This window comes from Carassius auratus, chromosome 18, assembly GCF_003368295.1.
Source record: "Carassius auratus strain Wakin chromosome 18, ASM336829v1, whole genome shotgun sequence".
Classification (NCBI taxonomy): Eukaryota; Metazoa; Chordata; class Actinopteri; order Cypriniformes; family Cyprinidae; genus Carassius; species Carassius auratus.
The window spans coordinates 10,181,411-10,203,146 of record NC_039260.1 but is presented as its reverse complement, the minus strand read 5'-3'; the positions used below and the strand labels follow the sequence as shown (position 1 = coordinate 10,203,146).

General features: G+C 38.9%; 1 protein-coding gene across 4 annotated transcripts in view; it reads left to right on the top strand.

Moving 5' to 3' along the window:
- LOC113118411 (breast cancer anti-estrogen resistance protein 1-like) overlaps positions 1-18,065 on the top strand; it is an 83,957-nt gene extending 65,892 nt beyond the window's left edge. For 3 of the 4 annotated variants that reach the window (XM_026287549.1, XM_026287546.1, XM_026287548.1), the window contains 5 exons: positions 8,185-8,328; positions 12,351-12,461; positions 13,620-14,834; positions 15,924-16,010; positions 16,178-18,065. In XM_026287549.1, coding sequence (XP_026143334.1) covers positions 8,185-8,328; positions 12,351-12,461; positions 13,620-14,834; positions 15,924-16,010; positions 16,178-16,690 — 2,070 coding nt within the window. In that variant the 3' untranslated portion in view covers positions 16,691-18,065. The remainder of the gene's footprint in view (positions 1-8,184; positions 8,329-12,350; positions 12,462-13,619; positions 14,835-15,923; positions 16,011-16,177) is intronic. The other variant, XM_026287547.1, reaches the window with a different exon arrangement.
- Positions 18,066-21,736: the final 3,671 nt, after the last annotated feature.

Genomic DNA, 21,736 nt, shown 5'->3' with positions numbered 1-21,736 from the left:
AGAAGACAGCGTGTGTCTGTCTAAAGAAAGACAAAATGCGAATCTTCCTAGCTGGATCTCCTCCATTACCTGCTGTGGTCTCATTTTCTGCTCTGACAGCGTGTGCCAAGCGAGGGGATAGGAGATTGACAGCTGAAGGGAGCAGAGGGAAACGGCGAGATCAGTGGGACAGAATTAGCAGCATGAGCGGCGATGGGGGGTGGAGCAGCAGGAGGAGGTTTTCGCTTCTCATGCGCTGTGTCCTGTCATTAACGTCCCCATATAGCCAGCAGCAGATCGAGGGAGAGGAGGGTAGACACGGGCCCCTCAGCATAAACAGCAGACCACTGCGAGCCTTTATTTGTGCTCCAGTGGCCTTCATCAAAGGGCTGGAATATCACAGGAGGCCACTGGGTTCACTTTGTACTGCAGGGAGTTGAAAGGACTGAAAAAACACAGATCAGAGAAAAGAACAGGGGGCCTAATGGAGCCGCAAAACTCATTTACTGCGTCTTCACACACGTGACATGTCTTCGGCTGAAGAATACACACAACTTTTGCTCTGTATGTGTTGTTCATCATTCTCTTTAAGTTCATATATGTAGGGAGGAGTAGGTTTAAAGGAGGCACGGTGTCAGATTTTAATTGGCTTGTTTAAAGCTAACTCCAGCACCACGGGCTAAACTCAGTGGTCACCGCTTAAACCATTTCTGTGATGTTTTACATCTTTCCCTGAAGGTCAGAGGATACAGGAAATTACAGCTAGTTGTAGTTATAATGAGGACCAAATGTTGCCTTATGTAGAAATCTAATATGTGTTGTCAAGTTTGTTTAACTTGTGTCATTTATACTCACACTCATGTCAAACACAAACATATATTTTTTTGTCCATACAGAAAGTCGGTGAGGTCCAAACAGTGCTATTTTACTATTATTTACATATTATTATAGCATTCATTATTCTATTTAATTAGATTTAAATATTTGTATTTTTCAGTATTGTAGATTTCAGTAATTTTGTTGTATGCTTTGGTCAGTTTTATTCGTAAATTATTTTTATTTCAGTTAAGTTTCTGTAATTTTAGTACTTCAACATATTCACCATATACATTTCATCAACATTCTGATTTTTTAAATTTGTTTTGCATCTAATGTTTATATTTTATTTATTTCACCTTTATTTTAATTAACAAATCTATAATATATAGTTAACAGTAACACTGAGTCCAACAACAACATCTTTCGTGGTCCAGAGAAGAAATAAAGTCATACAGATTTAATACGGCATGAGGGTTAGTAAATGAAGAGAGATTTATTCAGCTGAACGGTCCCTTTAAATACACTTTCTAAATATTTTGAATGATATCTCTTTTCAGCGTCTTTCACTTCCTCAAACACACACAGTGGTCTCGGGAAGGGACTAACCTTTGATCACTGGCCACAGGGACGGTGTGGTCTCCAAGGAGACACACTCATCTCAGTCTTATTAATAGGTGCTGTGGACAGACCTGAGTGTTGTGTTGCCAGGAGAGTAGGAGGAGAGGAAGTGTGTGTGTGTTTGTGTGTGTGTGTATGTGAGTGTACGGAGGACTGCACATATGCTGTCTCAGTTAAATGCGCTTTTGCAACCAGCATTGGAAAGAAATGAGAGAAAAGAAAAGGAAGAGCAGCGATATGAAACCGAGAAAGGAAATGCAAGAACAGAAAGATAGTAACACAATATGCTGAGCTGGTTTGAATAAATGCCACTCATGCATACCCCAGGTAAATTATTTGTGAAAAATGAATGGAAAGAGGTGTTTTGCATAGTTCCTAGGTGGTTTAAATGTAAGGGATTGTTTTGTAGTGTCTTAGCAAGTAACACGGATAAATGATGGTTAAAACATATCTTAAAAGGACGTTTCACGCCCAGCAGCAATGTGTGGCATGTGTCAGAGGGCTTTGGGGGGCTGTTACTGGAGATCTGTGTGGATTAGAAACCGGGGGCTCACTGTCTCCAGGAGACCCTTTAGGCCTCCTGTCCCACCAGCCGTCCCATCACACACCCTCACATGTGCCACATGCCACATGGCACTGGCCCCAAGCAAAGCTCAGATTCACAAGTGTGAGCTAATTAGCCACATATTAATTCCACAGCAGAGGATGAGGATGGATATATAGGTTATAAAGCCATACCACTACCCTGCTTTCTGTTTCATATTGGTTTTTCGCGTTTTGCTGCAATGGCTGTTTATGTTTCAGGGATAATCTGCTGATCTGGTTCACCCCTTTTAAGTTTTGAGTTTTAACTGGTCCAATTTGATGTATAAGTTGCGCAAAGTATTTCCACTAAACAGTATCATTTTTGCAACATATTTTCATGTTTTTTTCATATTTAACTCAGAATATTGTTTTTTTTTTTGTCATGGAACTGTAGATTTAGCAGTGTGCAGTGCTGCCACTGAATATCACTGCAGGAAACACTGCACTGAAGTGAAGTTCACTACTTTGAGAGATTCCCCACATTAAACTCTCCACAAAAAATCTTAAAAGCAACCAAAGTCTAGCTTTAACTCACTTAAGTTTACATAAAACTCAAAAGTGGACTTTCAAACCCAACTCAGGCAAAGAATTATCCAGTACACTGCCCAAGGGAGGCAGTTCTCTGTGGGATAGCATGTATGTGTGTGTCAGTGGTCCAGATGATGCGCCACTGGCACCCACATCACACCAAGTCACAGAGCCCAGCTGAGCTCTCCACAGCCCATGCTTACAAGCCCACAGCTGTAGCCTAGAGACGCCTCATCCCAGTGATGGACATCTTTCACTAGGGCATGTGTGGACCACTGTCAACCATGACAGCACCTCTAGTTAAAGGCATTATAACAAACGTCCTTCAGTAAATTGCACTTGTCCCTTCTTTCTTTAAAAACAGCAAAAATCCGGGCCACACTGAGGAACTGTCATTGGAAGTGAACAGTGCTTATCTATAAATGTTGAAACGCCCAATTTCAGTTATTTTCAATCAGTTGCAATAGTATAGCCATAAGATTTAAACAATATGTGTAGTTTTTAGATTGAACAAATTTACATTTACATTTACATTTATTCATTTAGCTGACGCTTTTATCCAAAGCGACTTACAATTGCTATATATGTCAGAGGTCGCACGCCTCTGGAGCAACTAGGAGTTAAGTGTCTTGCTCAGGGACACATTGGTGTCTCACAGTGGATTCGAACCCGGGTCTCCCACACCACAGACGTGTGTCTTATCCACTGCGCTAACACCACCCAATTGATAGAAAATAGTCCGTAGTTATATTGCATAAACCCTAAACAAATTGTAAAATTAAAATTTTTAACAGATTTTATTAATTAAAAACATTTTAACAGTAGAATTCAATGTTCAGTAAGTGCTTTTATAAAATTATAAACGTCAGATTTCTGCGTCAACTGGTACCTTCCAAGTGGCTTTCTGTAACCACCACCAAACTATTGAACCTGGGATATTCCTTCAATATATATTCAAAATCCCATACAGAATGCTCACCAAATGTTTGCTTTGGAACTGACCTACATCCAAAATAAACTGGTAAGTAAATACCAAGTCTAGTGGAAAATGAGGGTTAAACTGAAAAGTACATCTTGCCAACACACACAGAACCCTGACTTGCACCCCCTTCTTCGCACACGGTGAAGAGGACAGCTTGCTTCACAGATGGCCAAGGCAAGAACGGTGGTAGGGGGCTACAGGGGAAATTCAGGCCACTTATATAGAGTAAGAGTCTATGTAAAGGTATGTGGAAGCCCTTCAGTGTTTGGACTTTGACCCCTCATTATGTTCCAGGCTTCTGGATGCAGTTATTCATGGCACTGCATTGAATCAGCGCCAAGCCTAGGGTCAAATTTGCTAAATCTAACTTTACTGAACTATTGCAACCTTGAATCCGTGAATGTGTTTTAGAAAAGGATAGAGAACTCTTTTGAAGAGTAGAGACTGAAATGAATGGCTTGCGTGGAATGTGAGACGGGCTGGAATTGTGTTTATCAGATTATTCCATTTACAGCCATTTTGCATTTTCTGTTTGGCGATATTAAATTAAAATCATTATTCTTGTTGCCGTGAGTTGAGGAAATGCGCTGTGACTTCTGACCTCCAAGATATGGAAGTCTGAAAGAAAAAGAAGTAAATGAAAAATATTACATTTAGAAAGCTTTGAAAATTTCAGCATAATGTTTTAAGAAAAAGAAAGGAATAATGTACACTTGAGCACAGAAGAAACACAAAGAGCTTTGAGAAAGATACAGAATAAACATTAGGATATCTTTTTTTGTCGCGGATAAAAGGTAGTGTTTTATTTCAAGCATGCGTTCATAATGCAATAATACGACAATAGCCCTCTCCAAGAATTCTCAGCTTCAGATGTTCGGATACAGGCGGCGATTAAAATTAGCAAGATCCATGGTCCAAGGAGCCAGGCCTGGCTGGAATGTCTTCAGCAGACCTTGGCTGCACTCTTTAGAGTGGTGGCATGTGTCATTGTGTCAACTGGGGTAAGGAGGTCACAGCTCGTCGATGCAGCAGGGGGTACGGGGGGTTTTGTAAAGCAGCCTTTGCAATCTGTCCCTCTCTTCAGGGCTGAACCTAATGGCCGTGTAGCTGCTGTGATTGTGACTCTTGGCCAGCTGTCATTGCACAGGGCAACGCAGTCAGACGGTCACCACTCCCATATTGTTTCCGTCCACACCAGGGAGTGTTTGCCTCTTTGTGACATCATCATTACAGGCACTTCACCCCACCCCCCATAGATTGTTGTGACAGCTGGAGGCCTGGACCCACCCACTCTGTATGACCAGACCCTTTCAGCTATATTGATGAGGGCTAGAAGATGGCAGTCCACCATATGTGCCATCTCCGCTCCTCAGAGTAGTGCTCATTGATAATTCACATTATTGATCGATGTTCATTACAGCCAGCTCTTCAGAGGCTCTCAGTGGGATGGAGTGACTATTACTTAAGGCTAAACACAGGTCTGAGAGGGCAGTGAAATAAAACGACGGGTGTGCAGTGCTAAAAAACCACATTGTGGACAGTGTTGATTGTATATATAGTCTCTGACCTGTAAGCAAAAACAGAATGTTATTCTATGGATGCTCTACATCATAGCTCTTAGTGTGTGGAATATTTTTGCATGGTTGGAATGGTGTATTGGTGTAGATTTTGCCTACTACATAGACAGATCATACAGTGTTTTACTTTGATTATTCAGTTTTTTTTTGCAGTATACACCCCTAAATGGATGTATGGTTAGGCAGATACTGACTAAACTAGATAAATCAATGTCTAGATGGATACACACATATATACATTCATAAATTCACCTTTTTGTGAGTGAAGCTAAGTGAAAATGCAGAGTGTGATGACACCGGAGGTTGTGTACGTGTGGATGTGTCAGATGAAACACCTGCAGTTCAGTCTTAATGTGTGTGAAAGTGTGTACAGCACCGTGGAGAATGTGGCCATTTACCGCAGCAGTGTCAGAGAGAGAGAGGGAGGTCGTGAGTGTGTGGATGTTCTGGAGGTAGAGGCGGGGTGGTCAACGGGTCACAGGGTTTCTCCAATAAATCACAGCAATAACATGCTTTTACCTCACCAACAAAAAATCCAGAGGAATTTATCATCTGCCATTTGGAAATAAAAGGGCAAGAATCAGGCAGAGGGGTGAGACAGGTGAAGAGCGAGAGAAAGAGAGAGTGAGAAAGATGAGAATTAACAGTGACAGATTGCCAGCTTTCTTTAATGAGAACGGTTTAATTGGATGGTTAGCAGGGCTGTCAGATCTAAAGTGACAGGCTGTGTGAGTGGAAGAGTAAATATTAATAAAAGAATCTCTGAGATTTTCATTAGCCTACTGTCTTCTTTCTTTTATTTATGTTGCACTTTCTATACGTGACAAGCAACCCTGTAGTGTCAGGTAGACAGTACAGTTCTTTTGAATGCATTTTACATGTGTGCACTTGGGCTTTCTTTTGTGCTCGTCTTGTCGTCGCTCGTGCCTGGTTACCATAGTCACTAGATTTAATCACTAGATTTAATCTAACAAAGCATGAACGCCTCACAAAGAAAAGCTTCATTGAGTCTGTGCGGTTAATCAGCACTGCTTTGCCCTCCCTGACAATAAGTGAAGACCCTTGCATATCTAGAAATTATATTTTTCAGAAAAATGAACCCATTTATAGGACCATAGATTTTAGTTTTGCATTATTATGTAAATTAAGTACATTTTTTCTTTGTATATTCATTACATAAAGAAAACACTGATTATTTTTTATGTTTACATTTAATTAATCATTTTATTCTCATTTTTAATACAGTAAATATTTTTAATTTCATTTAAGATCTAGACACCAATTGAATATTTTCTTTTTTTTAAATCTCCACATTACATTAATGAGAATGTGATTGTTTTCCCCATTACAACAATCATAATTTGAGGGGGATATATAAAAACAAACCATAAAAAACAAACTTTGTGTTCCTAATTATTTGCTTTATGATCTGGCCACATAAGATTTACCCCTGTACAGGGATTAATGAGTGACTTCTGCAAACCTGTGTCTGTGTGATGCATGTGTGTATTTGTTGTTTGGTATGCAGGAAGTGCCTACCAGACTGGCTGGTGTGAACTGATAAAGGGAGAAAGAGAGCAAGAATGAAAGTGCAAGTAATCTCATTAACTCGTGTTATGAGTGAAGGCCAGCAATCATGTTTAACTGGCCTGCGGGGAATCATGAAACTACATAAAGCTCACTCCACTTAGATCATTAGAGGACACACCTCACCAGTGCACACAAACCAATGCTGCCCGTCCATACATGTTTAATATTGAGGAGTGAATACTTCACAGAGGGGCAGAGTGCATTACTAACATACTAAAGCACTAAACCTCTTGAGGCAATGTGTTACGGTGATTTTGCTCTGCTTCATGCTGAACAAAATCCTTTGACCATAATAAATTCACTTAGAGCCAGACCTATCCTTTTTTTATAAAATGTAGATATGCGCCATATTGAAATCTTTACTATTTTGTCTTAATAACTGAAAAACAAAACACTAAATTAGATCATTACGCTTTTTAAAGGAATAGTTTATCCAAAAATTTATATTTACTGAAAATGTAGTCAACCTCAGGCTATCTGAGAAGTAGATGAGTTTGTTTCTCCATCAGAATCGATTTATTGAAATTTAGCATTACATCACTTGCTTGACAATGGATCCTCTGCAGTGAATGGGTGCCGTCAGAATCTAGAGTCCAAATAGCTAAGAAAAACATCACAATAATCCTCACGACTCCAATCCATCAATTCATGTCTTGTGAAGTGAAAACTGCATGTTTATTAAAGAAAAATCCACCAATAAGGCATTGTAACTTTAAAATATTGTTTCTAGCCACAATACGAGTCCATAATCTATAATAAGGCTTCATCCAATGAAAAAAATCCAGCACTTGTTGTCCTCTCACATCAAAATTCACTGATATATTTGTTTAGAACTGTTTTGGACTGTCAGCTGTCAACTATTAAGGTGCGTTGAATGAATTTCCATGGTCAAAATCATCAAGTCATTTCAGTCAAAATCTACACAGTTTTAAGTGAGGATGAGAGAACGCGGCTTTCGCACATGGTTCAAGTTGGTCATGTTAATGTTGACCAGCAGAGAGCTGCTTAGTTTTAAAGTGATTTCTGTGTGAGCAACACTACTGATAATAGATAATGGACATTTTTTAATGAAATATTGCAGAAATTTCACTGATGTAAATGTAAAAATAGAGGAAATGACAAATAAGTATATGATATGGTAGCTTACCAATATGTCTTGCATCCCAAATTTCACACAGTATTCTGTGAGTGTGTGTTATGTCACAGTCCTTGTGAAGGAGTTCCACTTGCTGAACAGCTCATCTGAGTGTGTGTTGTGATTGCTATTATGTCTCAGGCGTTGTCCAAATATGGGGTCGTAGCTTGTTTTCATTTCCCAGGCTCACACAGTCGACACAGTCCTCAAATCCTAAGACAGAAGGTAAACAGACGGACAAAAGGATGGCCCCTGTTCCCACAGTGACCTTTGAGACCCCAGATTTGTTGTAGTAGTGTGTGTGTGTTAACCTGTTATGAATGGCTATTCATTCACACTCTCATGCAGTTGTTTTCCTCTTTCTCTCTCAGGTGGTTGTTCCCACGCGGGTTGGTCAAGTGTATGTATATGACACGGGGAAAAATGAACAGGATGAGTACGACGTCCCCAGACACCTCCCACCCACCCAGGATATCTATGACGTGCCGCCCACCCGCACCCAGTACAATCAACAGGTAAATGCTTCATCTGAACAGATGCATGTGTGCAATGATTATCTCACTGTGTTGAGTTTCATATGCACTTTAATGTCCAAGTGAAGATCGTTACATTGTAGGTTATTTGATATGTAGTAATTTGTGGATGAGCCAGTAACTGATAAAAAACTGATAATAGTCATTAAGTGTATCTCATATGTCTGCAGTGTGTGTGTGTGTGTGTGTGTGTGTGTCTGTGTGTGTGTTCGTAATAGATGATCATTACACACTCTGAGACTCTGGGGAAAAACCTCCACATTGATTATTAATACAACCAAATGAGAATGGAAAATCTTTATTTTTTTCTTTATCTCTTTCTTTCTTTCTTTCTCTCAAATTTTTGCTCGCACTTTCTCATTCTCACTTTTTTCTTTCACTCACTCTTACCTTCTTAATTTCTTTAATTATTTTACTCTATGTAAATGCTTTTTTCTTTTGCTTGTTTTTCCTTTTTCTTTCTTTTGCTTTATCTTGCTTTTGTTTTCTCACTTTTCCCTATTTTGCTTTCCTTTGCTTTGTTTTTGTTCTTTCCTTGATTTTAACTTTTTTGAGTTTTTGCACACTTTCTTTTTCTCTTTCACTTTAATTTGTTCTTGCTTTCATCCTCTGTCTTACTTTTCTCCATCTTTCATTCATATTCACCATCCTTTTCTTCCTTTCTTCGTCTCTTTATTCCTGCATCCTTATATTCCTGTTGGCGTGATGATTGCATGCCTATTTTTAGATGAGGTCATGCATTACTTGCAGTGGAAGTAGATATTTCAGTGTCTGGAGGCATTTCAAAAAGAAGGTCAGCATTGTGTGTGTGTGTGAAGCAGAATATCCCGAGACTGCTGTGTGTGCACACGTGTGTGCATTGTGTGTATATGAGAGGGAATGTGCTGTCAGCGAGATCAGTCCTTCAGTGCAGCACACTGCAGCACGCAAACACACGCACACTAGAGCAGAGAGAGACAGACAAAGCCTGGCTCACGGCAAAGGCCACAAATACCCAGACCTCGCAATTCCAACACACACACAGCCTGCAGCACAGCCATACAGAGAGAATGAGAGAAACAGAGACCCAAGCACATGCTGTAAATGACAGAGGGGCGGACTAAACAGGACAGATGAATCGAGGCATTAATATCAATTTGTCAGTTTTTTGTGCACAAAACAAAACATTATTCCAGTACAAGCGTACAAACACAAATGACATAAAACAAACCTTCACTATTCTTAGAATCACCTAATTCACTAATCTCATTTATTGAATCAAGCAAATAACTGTAAGTAATGGCCCAAACACGGAAACTAAATACAGTGAACAGTTTTTCATTTTTTAGGCCGATTTTAGAATGTTTAGTGATGGAGGATGTTATATATTAAAGCATAGGTTAAAAAAATTATGTATTTATTTTATTCATGATTTAATGACACAGCTCTGTACCAGAATATTTGGCATCTCCTTAATCTAGTTCATTAAAGGTTAGTAAATAAAATGCAGGTTTTTATGCAAAAAAAAAAAAAAAAAGCCTGTGCAGCAACTGTTTAATAAATTCACTCAATTTTCTCACTCAGTTTTTCACACCGACCGAAAACACTGCAAGCCAAACCACTTCCACCTCAAAATCGCTCCAAATGTCATTGTAACAAATCGGCGTCTCTCAGATTAGAGCGATACAGAGGAAAAAACCATGGACGTTTAATCAAATGGAGCTGGCACAGCGGCTGCTGGATGCTCAATGAGAGGTTTTGGTATTCATGGGTTCTCCCGCCTCGCAGGCTCTCCTGGGGGCGCACGACAGATTGAGAGCCATTGTTTAGCCAGCATTATAAATGCTAATGGTGTTTGTGTAAGGATGTGTGTGTATGTGTGCGATTGGTGCAGTATTGATAGAACTGTGGAGTAGACATGACTTCAGAAGTCTCCAGAACATATAAAAGGCATATATTTAGGATTCTTCTATGTGAATTTGTGATTGTTATTCGAGGTGTAAATTGTTTAAATCAGTGGATGTTTGAGAATGGCATAGCATCTTGATCTTAGACAAGTAATACGATTTTTAACTCTAATATTTAAATGCAAAATGTAACATTTTCACTTTGTACTGTATATAACAGGCATTTCTGTAGAATCATCAGGAGCTCAGGGGAGTAATAAATGCAGAAGGAGTGGTATATAATGCTTGAAATTTGTCCATAAAATAATGTCTTGTACTGTATGACAGCAAAAAGTCTGTCTAACAGCTGCATTTGTAATAATATACATTTCTGCCATTACAATCCTTAGAGGGCAGTTTGTGAACGACTGGTTTAAATTATTAATGCATAAGTATTAAACTGAACATGTATTATTGAAATTTACCAGTCCCTATGTGTGTGTGACACGAACTCTATCTCAGACAAGATTAGACTTCAGCTTAATCCAAATTCCTTTGACCTCATTTCACCCATATTAGATGCAGTAGTGGAAAAATCTCACTTTTACTGCTAGCACTATAAAACTTTATTGGGTTTATCCTTTACTAACATTCGAGCACGGTGAGCCTTTGTGTGTATGTGCGTGTGTGTGCGTGTGTGTGTGTGTGTGTGTGTGTGTGTGTTTGTGGTTATTTTTTCTTGTTCGTACCAGTTGAGCTGCAGGCATTATTTGATATATATATCAGTCATCAAAGACAGGAAGTCACACTTCATTTATAGCATGTCTTGAAACTCAAGTCAAATTTGTTGTTGTAGTGTTGAGTGCATGCATAGCTCTCTGTGTGTGTGTGTGTGGGGGGGGGGTACCTAATTATACATCTGGGGGCGCCCTCAACTGGAAATATGTTCCATAAATAAAATATATACTTTTATTTTTATATTCATCTAAAAACGGTGCCTTGGTGTGTAGGGTTAGTCTCTAATTGCAAACATTTTTTAGATATATAAAATACAGAAGTATATGATGTTGTGAGTAAATGTGGTGAGGTTATATATACAGGTAGATTTGTCATAGCTAAACATAAAATGATGATAATCATCATATATGTAGATAGATAAATAAATGTATGTGGATATATGTCTTAGTGAAATACATACATTATACTATCATTCAAATGTTTGGGGTTATTTAGATTTTTTTAATACTATACTATTACTATACTATTATCACAGTTTCCACAAAATTATTCAGCGGTTCAGCTGAAGGATCATGTACACTTAAGACTGGAGTGTTGAAAATTCAGATTTGCCATAACAGGAATAAATTACATTTAAAAATATATTAAAATAAAAAAGAAACAGTTCTGTTAAATCACAATTATAATTCAAATTTTTACTATTTCTTAAAAAAAAAAAGTATATATATATAAATATATATACATATTAAATTGGTCATTTTTTATGAAGACATGGAAGGATTTAGTAGCTCTGCATACCTCGGCTAAAGGCTCTCCACACACACACACGCACACACACACACAAAATCCCCTTTACTATCACACATGTTCAGAATTACATCCCTACCACAGAGCCACTGGACAGGTAGCAAAGAGAGAGAGAGATTGTGGGTGAAGGTTAAGGTCAGCATCTCTACAGCACTGCTGATTTCCTCCAGCTGTTCCTGTCTGAGGCCGTGCTCCTGTAATCTCTCCACATCAGTGGGAGTGTGTCCCCGGATGTACCTGTGTTCCCTCCGACCCCCATTCATCCAACTGCCTCAATCCCAATTCTGCTCCAACATGCACAAAAAACTAGCGACGGAAGGACAAGGGAGAAAAAGACAAAAAAGGACAAAGTATGCAGGAGAAAGTATAAAGGAATCAGGGGCCCTGAGATGTAAAATAAATGACAGAAACAGACAGACACAAATGCACAGCCCCTCCCCATTAGATTCCTTTCAACTAATGTACATTTCTGGTCAGGTCTGATCTACTTATAACCACAGATCTATGTCTCGAATTTGTATTTATTTTCATTATTTAAACTAGCAAATGAGTTTTATGTGTCTTTTTGACCCTATTCCTCTCTCTGGGTCCCAGGTTTATGATACTCCTCCCATGGCTATGAAAGGCCCACCCAGTAGAGATGGTCAGGAAATCTATGACACTCCACCTAGTGTGGACAAGAGCCAGCTGCACTACCAACAAGCGGTAATACTATGTTCTTGTCAGACTGACACAAATCAATTACACTCTGGTTTTATGTACACCTTTGATCTAATCATTAATGGGGGTTAAAGAAAGCTATATTTACTGAAACAAAATACCACTGATGGTCTTATATTGACAAAATGCATTCAGAATAGTATCTTCTAGTATATTTCAGTCATTTTGCTACCTTTAGCCAGACTTGGCAACTGAATTAGACCGCCTGCTACAAACACATGCCGCTCCTCCAAAACCCTGCTCACTAATGCCATCTCATCCAACCCAATGACAGCAAACCCTACAGTGTAAAATGATTCACATGCAGAAAGAATTTCTGATCGGCTAGTCAGTCACACAGGACACTTATTTCAGTGACATCTGGCAGGTGGTAGAGAGTGTATGTGAGCTGTTCCAAAAAACATAAAAAAAACCATTAGAACACATTCAAACTGTGTTCATTTAGCAAATCCTAAGTGTGTACAACCTTTAAATTAATTCAGGGAGTGGAGAATATTTGGGTACCATATGGACCCTTTTCTCATCCAAGGGGTTTTCAGAAGCAGAAGTCATTATAGTTTGGTAAACTTCTGTAATGGTGAAGGGAAACTTCAACAAATATATGTTTTTGTGTTCCCGTCTGCTCCAACTGCAATGAAAGTATTGCATGACTTTACTAAAGTTGAGGTATTGATTATATTGGTCAGTAGTGATAAAGATGTTAAATCTGCCACCTTCAGCATTATCTAGTTTCCTGTATTTGAATACCAAGGTCATAAAAAACTAAGTACAGTGTTATAAATGTATATAGATTTTAAGAAGACAGAAAAAAAAGAAGTCTCTTGATTATCATTCAATTTTAGACATTGTTCATTTCCTCTATTTTTATATTTAGATAACATGTCTACAGCTCTGTTTAAGTTGGTTTTTTAAAACACCAATTATTTAATTACACTGTTAAATGACTTTAGCAAATTTCTAAATGCATATCCACTTTTAATATTTAGTAAACATTATAATGCTGTGATGCCTAAATTCACTTTAACATTTAAATTGATTGACTGTTGATCATCTTATCAGAATTTTAGTAGCCGTACAACCCTAATGAGTCCAGTTATGATTATACAAGGCTAGTTTTGGTAAACACATTATTCCTCTTTACAGGTATATGACATTCCTCCATCTGTCAGCAAAGATGTTCCAGATGGTCCATTCAGGGAGGAAACATACGACGTTCCTCCTCACTTTGCCAAGATGAAGAGTCTGGAGAATCAGAACCAGGCCTATCTGTCTCAGATCCCAGGCGGTCCCGAGTCTCCCATTCCAGAGGACGTCTACGATGTTCCTCCACCTCAGCTCATAGGAAAACGACAGCCTGAGGGTCAGGAGATCTATGACATCCCTGCCAGCCTGCGAAAGGGCGGCCCACAGGACCACCACCCTGCAGATGTGTATGATTTCCCCCGCGAGCGGGCAGCAGGTGAAGAATCAGGCGATTATGTGTATGATGTGCCTCCGCAGGTGGTGCGTGACGCAGCGGCCACCGAGGAGCTCACTGTGAGCTTCAAACGCCTGTCAGCATCCAGCACGGGGAGCACCCGCAGTAACCTCTCAACGTCTTCTCTGGACATGGTTCCAGTGCGGGAATCTTCTGGTCCTGGCCGCCTGCTGCTTCTGGATCTAGACCAGGCCATGGAGCGGCTGTCCCGTCATCAACAGGCCGTGGAGAGCTCAGTGTCCCTTCTCATGTCATTCATCAGTGGGAACTGGCGCAGCTCTACTCAAATGGAGTCCAACCTCCCTGCCATCCGACAGGCCGTGGACCGCATTCGTGTGGCTGTCAGGGACCTGCTGGAGTTCGCTAGAGGAGCCGTGGCCAATGCCACCCAGGCCACCGACCGCACACTGCAGACCAAGCTCAGCAAGCAGCTGCAGAAGATGGAGGAGGCCTTCCAAGGTCTGGTGAGGTACAGTCAGGCGCTGGACTCCTTGGGCTGGTCCCCCGCGGCTCTGATGGCACCTTCTACAGGCACCGGTGGGGACGACCTAGACAGGCTGGTCATGTGTGCCCGAGGCGTGCCTGATGACACCAAGCAGTTAGCATCGTTCCTCCATGGAAATGCATCTTTGCTCTTCAAACGGACAAACAAACAGCAGCAACTACCGCTGCCACCCGTTCCTCATACTGGTGACGTTCTGGGTCAGCTGACCAACAACAACATCTCAGCATATCAGTCAGGCACACCTGAACGGGCCAATATCCAGTCCCGCCCACTACCCTCTCCTCCCAAATTCTCAGCTGAGGAAGAGACTGCAGACAGGCCGTGCGAGACGACAGAGGAGGGGTGGATGGAGGATTACGACTATGTTCATTTACAGGTATGCTACATGTAAAATCGTTGCAAAACATTCAATTGTTTCCTTTTTTTAAATGGATCCATGTGCAGACCTGCTTTTCCTTAAAGCCCACATACATATTCTGTTGCACATCCGCTGTGTGGTTCTGTCAAAACTTCCAGTGAAACTGTGCAGAGAAGATGAATTCTGTTCAATCACAGATACCTTTTTTTATTTTCAGTAGCATTTCTAGTTCATTTTTTTAGTTGGCCTTAGGCCAAACAAGAAAATATTAAATAAAAAAATACAAACATTTTAGTTTATTCAGTATGTTTAAGGATTTGGTCTTGCAGTGCAAAAAGACCCCAGAGTTTATTATTTATATTTATTTAATATCTATATATTTTATTGATTATTATTAATATTATGTTTCGGTATATATCATTATTTGATTTTATTTGATTTAAATTTGTATAATTTGATCTTATGACAACAATGTTCCTGTAGCTCAATTGGTAGAGCATTGTGTTATCAAGTGCAAGGTTGGGGGTTCGATTCTCCGGGAACACATGATAGGTAAAAATTGATAGCCTGATTGCACTGTAAGTCACTTTGGATAAAAGTGTCTGCTAAATGCATAAATTTTATATATAAAATAGCATTTTTTGAAAATTTGTAAAAGCTATAACTCAGTTGGACTGACCATGTTGACTTATTTCTACCACACTGTTTTAAAGAAACACTTTTTACTTTTTATATTTCAAATTGTAGGTAATAACTGTAAAGGGCACATTTGAATGGGCATTTGATTTCTGTAATGTGTTCCACAACTGAAAATGGCTGTGTTGAGTTTATACTGATATTATACTGCCCCCTGATGGACTAGAAAGACATGTTCAGTCTGTTGGGATTCACTTTTGTTTTTTTATTTACACAACAGCTGGAAGATGTATGCTGGTTGTGATTTTATTATTGGTTGTGCACAAATAATTTAACATGGTCTTGTACTCTTTTGCTTAAATGAAGGTGTTACATACATTTTTGAATATGCATTACAATTGTTCACCCATCTATCCATAGATAGTAAACTCTTTACTATTTATTCACATTTATTTTCTTTTTCTATTTTAGGGTAAAGAAGAGTTTGAAAAGAACCAAAGACAGCTGTTGGAAAAAGGGAGCATCAAACAGAATAAGACTCTACTGGAACAGCAGCAGGTATATAAGACTATAATAACACCTTATTCACAGAGCTCTCTACAAAGTGACACAATATTATTTTTGAGGGAGTTTTATATAAATAAAACAAATTAATTAATTAATAATAAGTAAACATTTGTAACACTTTTTACAATAGTAGTATTACTCACTTGTGTCCCCAACAGCTAAAGCAGTTTGAGCGACTGGAGCAGGAGGTCTCCCGACCAATCAACAGTGACATTTCGGGCTGGACTCCGCCCTCTCACTACCCGCAGACTCCGCGCAGCAAGCTGTGCTCGGGCGACCGGCAGCTGCTGCTCTTTTACATGGAGCAGTGCGAGGCCAACATCACCACGCTCACCAACGCCATCGACGCATTCTACTCCTCCATCAACAACAACCAGCCGCCCAAAATCTTCGTCGCCCACAGCAAATTCGTCATCCTCAGCGCTCACAAGCTCGTCTTCATCGGAGACACGCTCTCCAGGCAAGCCAAGTCTTCCGAGGTTCGCACCAGGGTGGCCCAGCACAGCAACACACTCTGCGAAAAGCTCAAAGACATTGTGGTCAGCACCAAGACGGCGGCCCTGCAGTACCCCTCACCAGGGGCCGCCAGAGACATGACGGAAAGGGTGCGGGAGCTGGCGGGCTGCACCCAGCAGTTCCGCATGGCGCTCAATCAGCTACTGGCCATGTGAGTGCAGGGGTGAACGTGCCCCGGGACAGTCCAAGCACAGAGCCTGTTTTAAACTCACTGGACAAATGTACCCTGTGCCACGAGCTTTTTATCTCCAAAGGACAAAATGATTAATGGGCAGAGCCATTGGTTGTAAATGAATCATTGTAAATATTTAAGTTGCTGTATGTCAGGGACAATGTAACGCGGCGAATCCAGGCGGTTGAGGAACTTTTTGAACCAGGGAGGAGAAAGAGAAGGAAACTATCTAAAGAGTAGATTTAAGACATTATGCATTATTATAGCTATAACTGTAATTATTGCTCTGATTATTATTATTGTCAACATAATTATTATTATGAGATGCTGACTAAAGGTGTTTAAAATTTGAATCGTGTATGTAGAAGTACAACCATTTCCATGGAAGATCAACAATGGAGGTTTTTTTTTAATGAATTGTGCCTGTTAGAAGCAAAAAATGGCATTTAACGTTTATCCTCTTGCTGTTGTTCGAAGAGGCTGATCACAAAGCATGCTGGGAGTGAGCCAATCGGCAGACCTGAAACATTCTTCTCATTTACTGTGAGAGTACAGAGGACTTATTTACCCACATTTACCAATGCAAAGCAACAAGAACCAATGGAGAACACTTCAAATTTGGACTACTTTTGGAACATTTTGTGAAATTTAAATATTTCTGAAATATTCCCTGCCTGTAAGCTCTTGAATGCCTTTTCATGGCTTTGCCCCTTTGGCAAGTTTTAAGCTAGTTTGAAAACATATCACATCATTATTTGAGATCTGATTATGTCCCTAGGAAGAGCCAATATTTAGTCTTTCAGCATCATTTGACCTCCAGTGTAGTGCCACTTCCTGCTGGACAGGTGCATTGTGGCCGCATCCTGAGCGTTCCTGATTTCATATTTATCCTTTGTCTCTCAGATATCGCACCACATCCAACATAGACAGTGCATTAATGTACTATATCCAAAACCAGCTTGTTTAAACTCTCCCTCCATTGCATCAGTTTCTGAATGGAGACCTGAACCACCTGTCTCGACTTCCCTCGCCTTGTCCTTTTGCTCCTTGTTGGTTGTATTCTAAATTTAAGAATATGTCAGAAAAGTAGTTTAATGAAACTTATTAAACTTTTTAAGTACTGCAACATGTTGTTGTGTATATAGTCAAAATCCTTATCCAGTTAAAAAAAAAAAAAGATTAAAAAAAAGAAGCATTTAAGCCAAATGGTGACCTGATGTATGTTGTACTGTTAATCTGTTCTCAAATCTGTGTTCAAGGGTTTGAATGATATTGACATATATGTTACTGTAAATTGCATAACTGGAAATATATGTTTAATATATTTTCATTAAAAAAATAAATTCCTGTCCATCTTGCTATTTATCATGTTTTTAGTGATACCAGTTAATTAAAAACATGTACATTTAATACATTTTCATATTGTTCAAATGGTTGCCAGTGTAATATATGTGCATTGATAATGCATACTGATCATCATGATAGTGGGGAAGCATTTCTAAGACACTATAGCTGCAAATAAAGTCTATTATTACTGTAAAGAGGAAGGAAACAGAAGCATAAACTGCAGCTGAATGTGCATTATCCATAAAGTGTGTCAGGGGCGATTATTAAAAACACATTTCATTTTAAAACTTATTCTGTTAATGCATAGATAGGTATAACATTTGAGTATTGAATAAGCCCTACAAGTCTTCCTGAATCCTGATCTCTCTCTCACACACACATACCTGTTTACTGTCCAAACACAACATTTTGCTGTTTGCATTACTAGTATAACCCTCTTTCTTTGGCTCAAGTATGCAAACCTATTTGCCAGATGCACTGTAATTAATATGTTTTATATTAATAGTAACATTTCTATATGTCAAAGGCTTGTTTTCCTTTGCTGGAGGGAACAGCTGTGGTGTGATGAGGGGTGAACGCAGCGAAAGCTTTACAGGAGATGGAAAACCAATTGCTCCCCCATGATATTTTGTAAACTGCATTTATGAAAAAGAACTGCACAGATGCAGATATTATAACAATCTATCGATAAACACTCAGCTTGTCCTCAGTCAGCAGAATGTGCGGATTGAAGAACGTGCTGAAAGGCGGGGAGGAATTGATCGAAATCTGCCACCATTAATTCATTACAGGGTTTGTTTGTTTAAATAATGTAATTTTTTTTTATTCAAGTTCAAAGAGCGATTTTTCTTACCAGTAATGCAAAATGCAACATGTATAACACTCACAAATTAAAGAATAATTTCAAAGAAGACATATTAACTCTCAATGTGTTTTTTATTATGGCAAGGACTTATTGATTTACATACCGTAGATGATCCTTTCTTTGGCAGATCACAGATTTCAGAATTGCATTAATGCAGCTTTTTACAATAGAGAAGAATTTTTCTAAACAAACTGATCTCAAATTAGCAGACGAGGTTTACAACTTACAAATAATTATTTGAATATGTAACTGTTAAATGAACAAATGTGGGTTCTACTTAGTACACTTTATGACATTTCTTGAAAAGAAAACATAAAGAAAAGGATTCAGACAGCAGTTTAGTAAAGCCAGAGTCTTGCTTGTATCACCATATACTCACCATATGCGGAAAGTCTTTAGTTGGGAATGAACATCTGGATGAGATGTTTTACTCAGAGTAGTGACTATATCAATCACATTAATAATGTGCACAGGAGTCCAAAACATAAAGAAAGCCACTACGATACTGGTCACAAGTCTCTTCTTGTAAGTCTTAACATTTGTCCCCTGGTTTCTGGGTTCCTGATCCTGTGGAGAACTAGTTAGACTGGAGCTCCTGGCTTTTTGTCTCAACCCTTTGTCCAACCATAGATAACATGTCAACATTGTCAAAAATGGGATGACAAACCCCAAAAAGATCTCAAAAAGCAAAACAGTGACTTTTACAAACTGTGACTTCGTTATCCTCTGACATCTTAGCAATCCATTCTTGTCTTTGAGCCCTTGAGTAAAAATACTGGTAGGGCAAAAGCAAAGGCTAGAATCCAGATGCCAATCAGCTGAAGGCACCTCTGCTGTCTTTCCAGTCTCTGAAGTATCATCCTGTTAGTGACTCTTGACTTGATGACATTATGATAGCGGTGTACGCTCATGGATGTGACAGTCAGAACAGCAACATACAGACTCCAGTGACCCAAAAAAAACAGAAACTTACAAGACCAAAGTCCGAGTTTCCATCCAAACAGTATTCCATAAACCACAAAAGGAGCCAAGCAAAGGGTCAAAGCATCAGAGACCGCAAGGTTTAGGATTAGCTTTAAGGTGAAGCTCAGATTATTGTTCCACTCACGAGCAATGCTGATGATTACCACAATGTTGCTTGGTAAACCAACCAAACAGCACAAACCCAGAATTACAGCAGGAGTGATCTTCTCTGAACCTACAGCAGTGCTGTTAGACGTTGAATTGAAGCCTGATCTTAGCTCCATGATCAAATTTTGATTTATGGGAAATTCGTAGAAATAAAATAAATTAGCTATATGAGTGTTTGAAAAACAGGGTTTGTTGACAACTCCCACATCTAAACCAAAACCACAGCTTTGCTTTCACTTCAGACTTCCTAAAAACTGTGTCTAGCATTATAATGTATTTACCTTTCAATTAAACAGTGGAATAATTACTTAACACTTCCTAAACATAGACAATTACTTAGTAAAATACAGAGAACAAATGATGAACTTAAAGTTTATTGTTCTTTATGTTAACATCTTTGTTGTTTTGCAATGTTTTGTTTATTCTTACACCAGAGCTGCTGAGAAACAGAATTGTGACATGCTGTGATCTCATGTTTCATGGAACTCTCAACAGTTCTAAACAACTGCACTGTCAGTCTATATGTTTGAATGGGTTTAAGTAGAATAGTACGGAAGTTCTAAGCGGCCATGCATTATAATTTTTTTTCCTTTTTGTTTTCTCGTTATAACGACTTAATTTTCTCGTTATCTTGACATAATGAAGTTCGTTTTCTCGTTATAACGACTTATTTTTCTCATTATCTCGACATAACGAAAGTTTGTTTTCTCATTATAACGACATGACAGTTTTACTGTTGCTATAGTATTAGTAACGAACTCAACTTTGACAGGCATCTGATGGACAACCATGCAGGGGCTATACTGTAGCCTATATTTCGCCTAGGTAATAATGTCTACAATACTGTATATAAATAAAGGCTGATCAATCACTGTTGATTTTTCCAGAGACAGTACAACGAACATTTTTTTTTGTAATTAACATGTTTAAATGGCAACACCGCAAAATTAGAGCTGCTTGGATTAAACTCACTTTTCATTTTCCCTTTATTTGAAATAAAATGATATTTAATTTGTAATTTTTAGTAGTCATTATATGATCTGGCAGATATCATTACAAGCTTCTGTTTGAAAAGAGCGTCCGTGTGTACATGTAGGTAGTGTATGTGTGTGTGTGTAGAAAAAAACGATTACAACATTATAGAACAAAACTGAATTAAATAAGCCTATGGATTTTACATATATATCACATTTCTCATTAATATGGTTAACAATAAAGATTAGTAATAAGGAAAAGAAGCACATCAGCCTACATCGTTAAATCCCGTCCTACTGTAGATAAACAGAATACAGTGATGTCAACCTTGGTTTTGATAAGCAGTTATTTTATGACACAGAACGCGTTGGTGAAACTCATGCATCTAGCAGGAACTTAATACACAAAATATTCATATTGATTCAAGCATTTAACATTTATGAATTAATTAAATGTCAGTAATGAAGACTGCACAAATTATAGCGATCACGAGGAAGGTCCGCGTACAGTAAAGTGGACAGTGTACAACACCCCATCAGTTATATTCAGGTCTATAGTGCCACCTGCTGGCGCAGTTTTGTAACTTCTTCGAGAAAACTAGTTCGTTATAACGAGAAAACGAACTTTGTTATGTCGAGAAAACGAGAAAATGAAGTCGTTATAACGAGAAAACGAACTTCGTTATGTCGAGATAACGAGAAAATTAAGTCG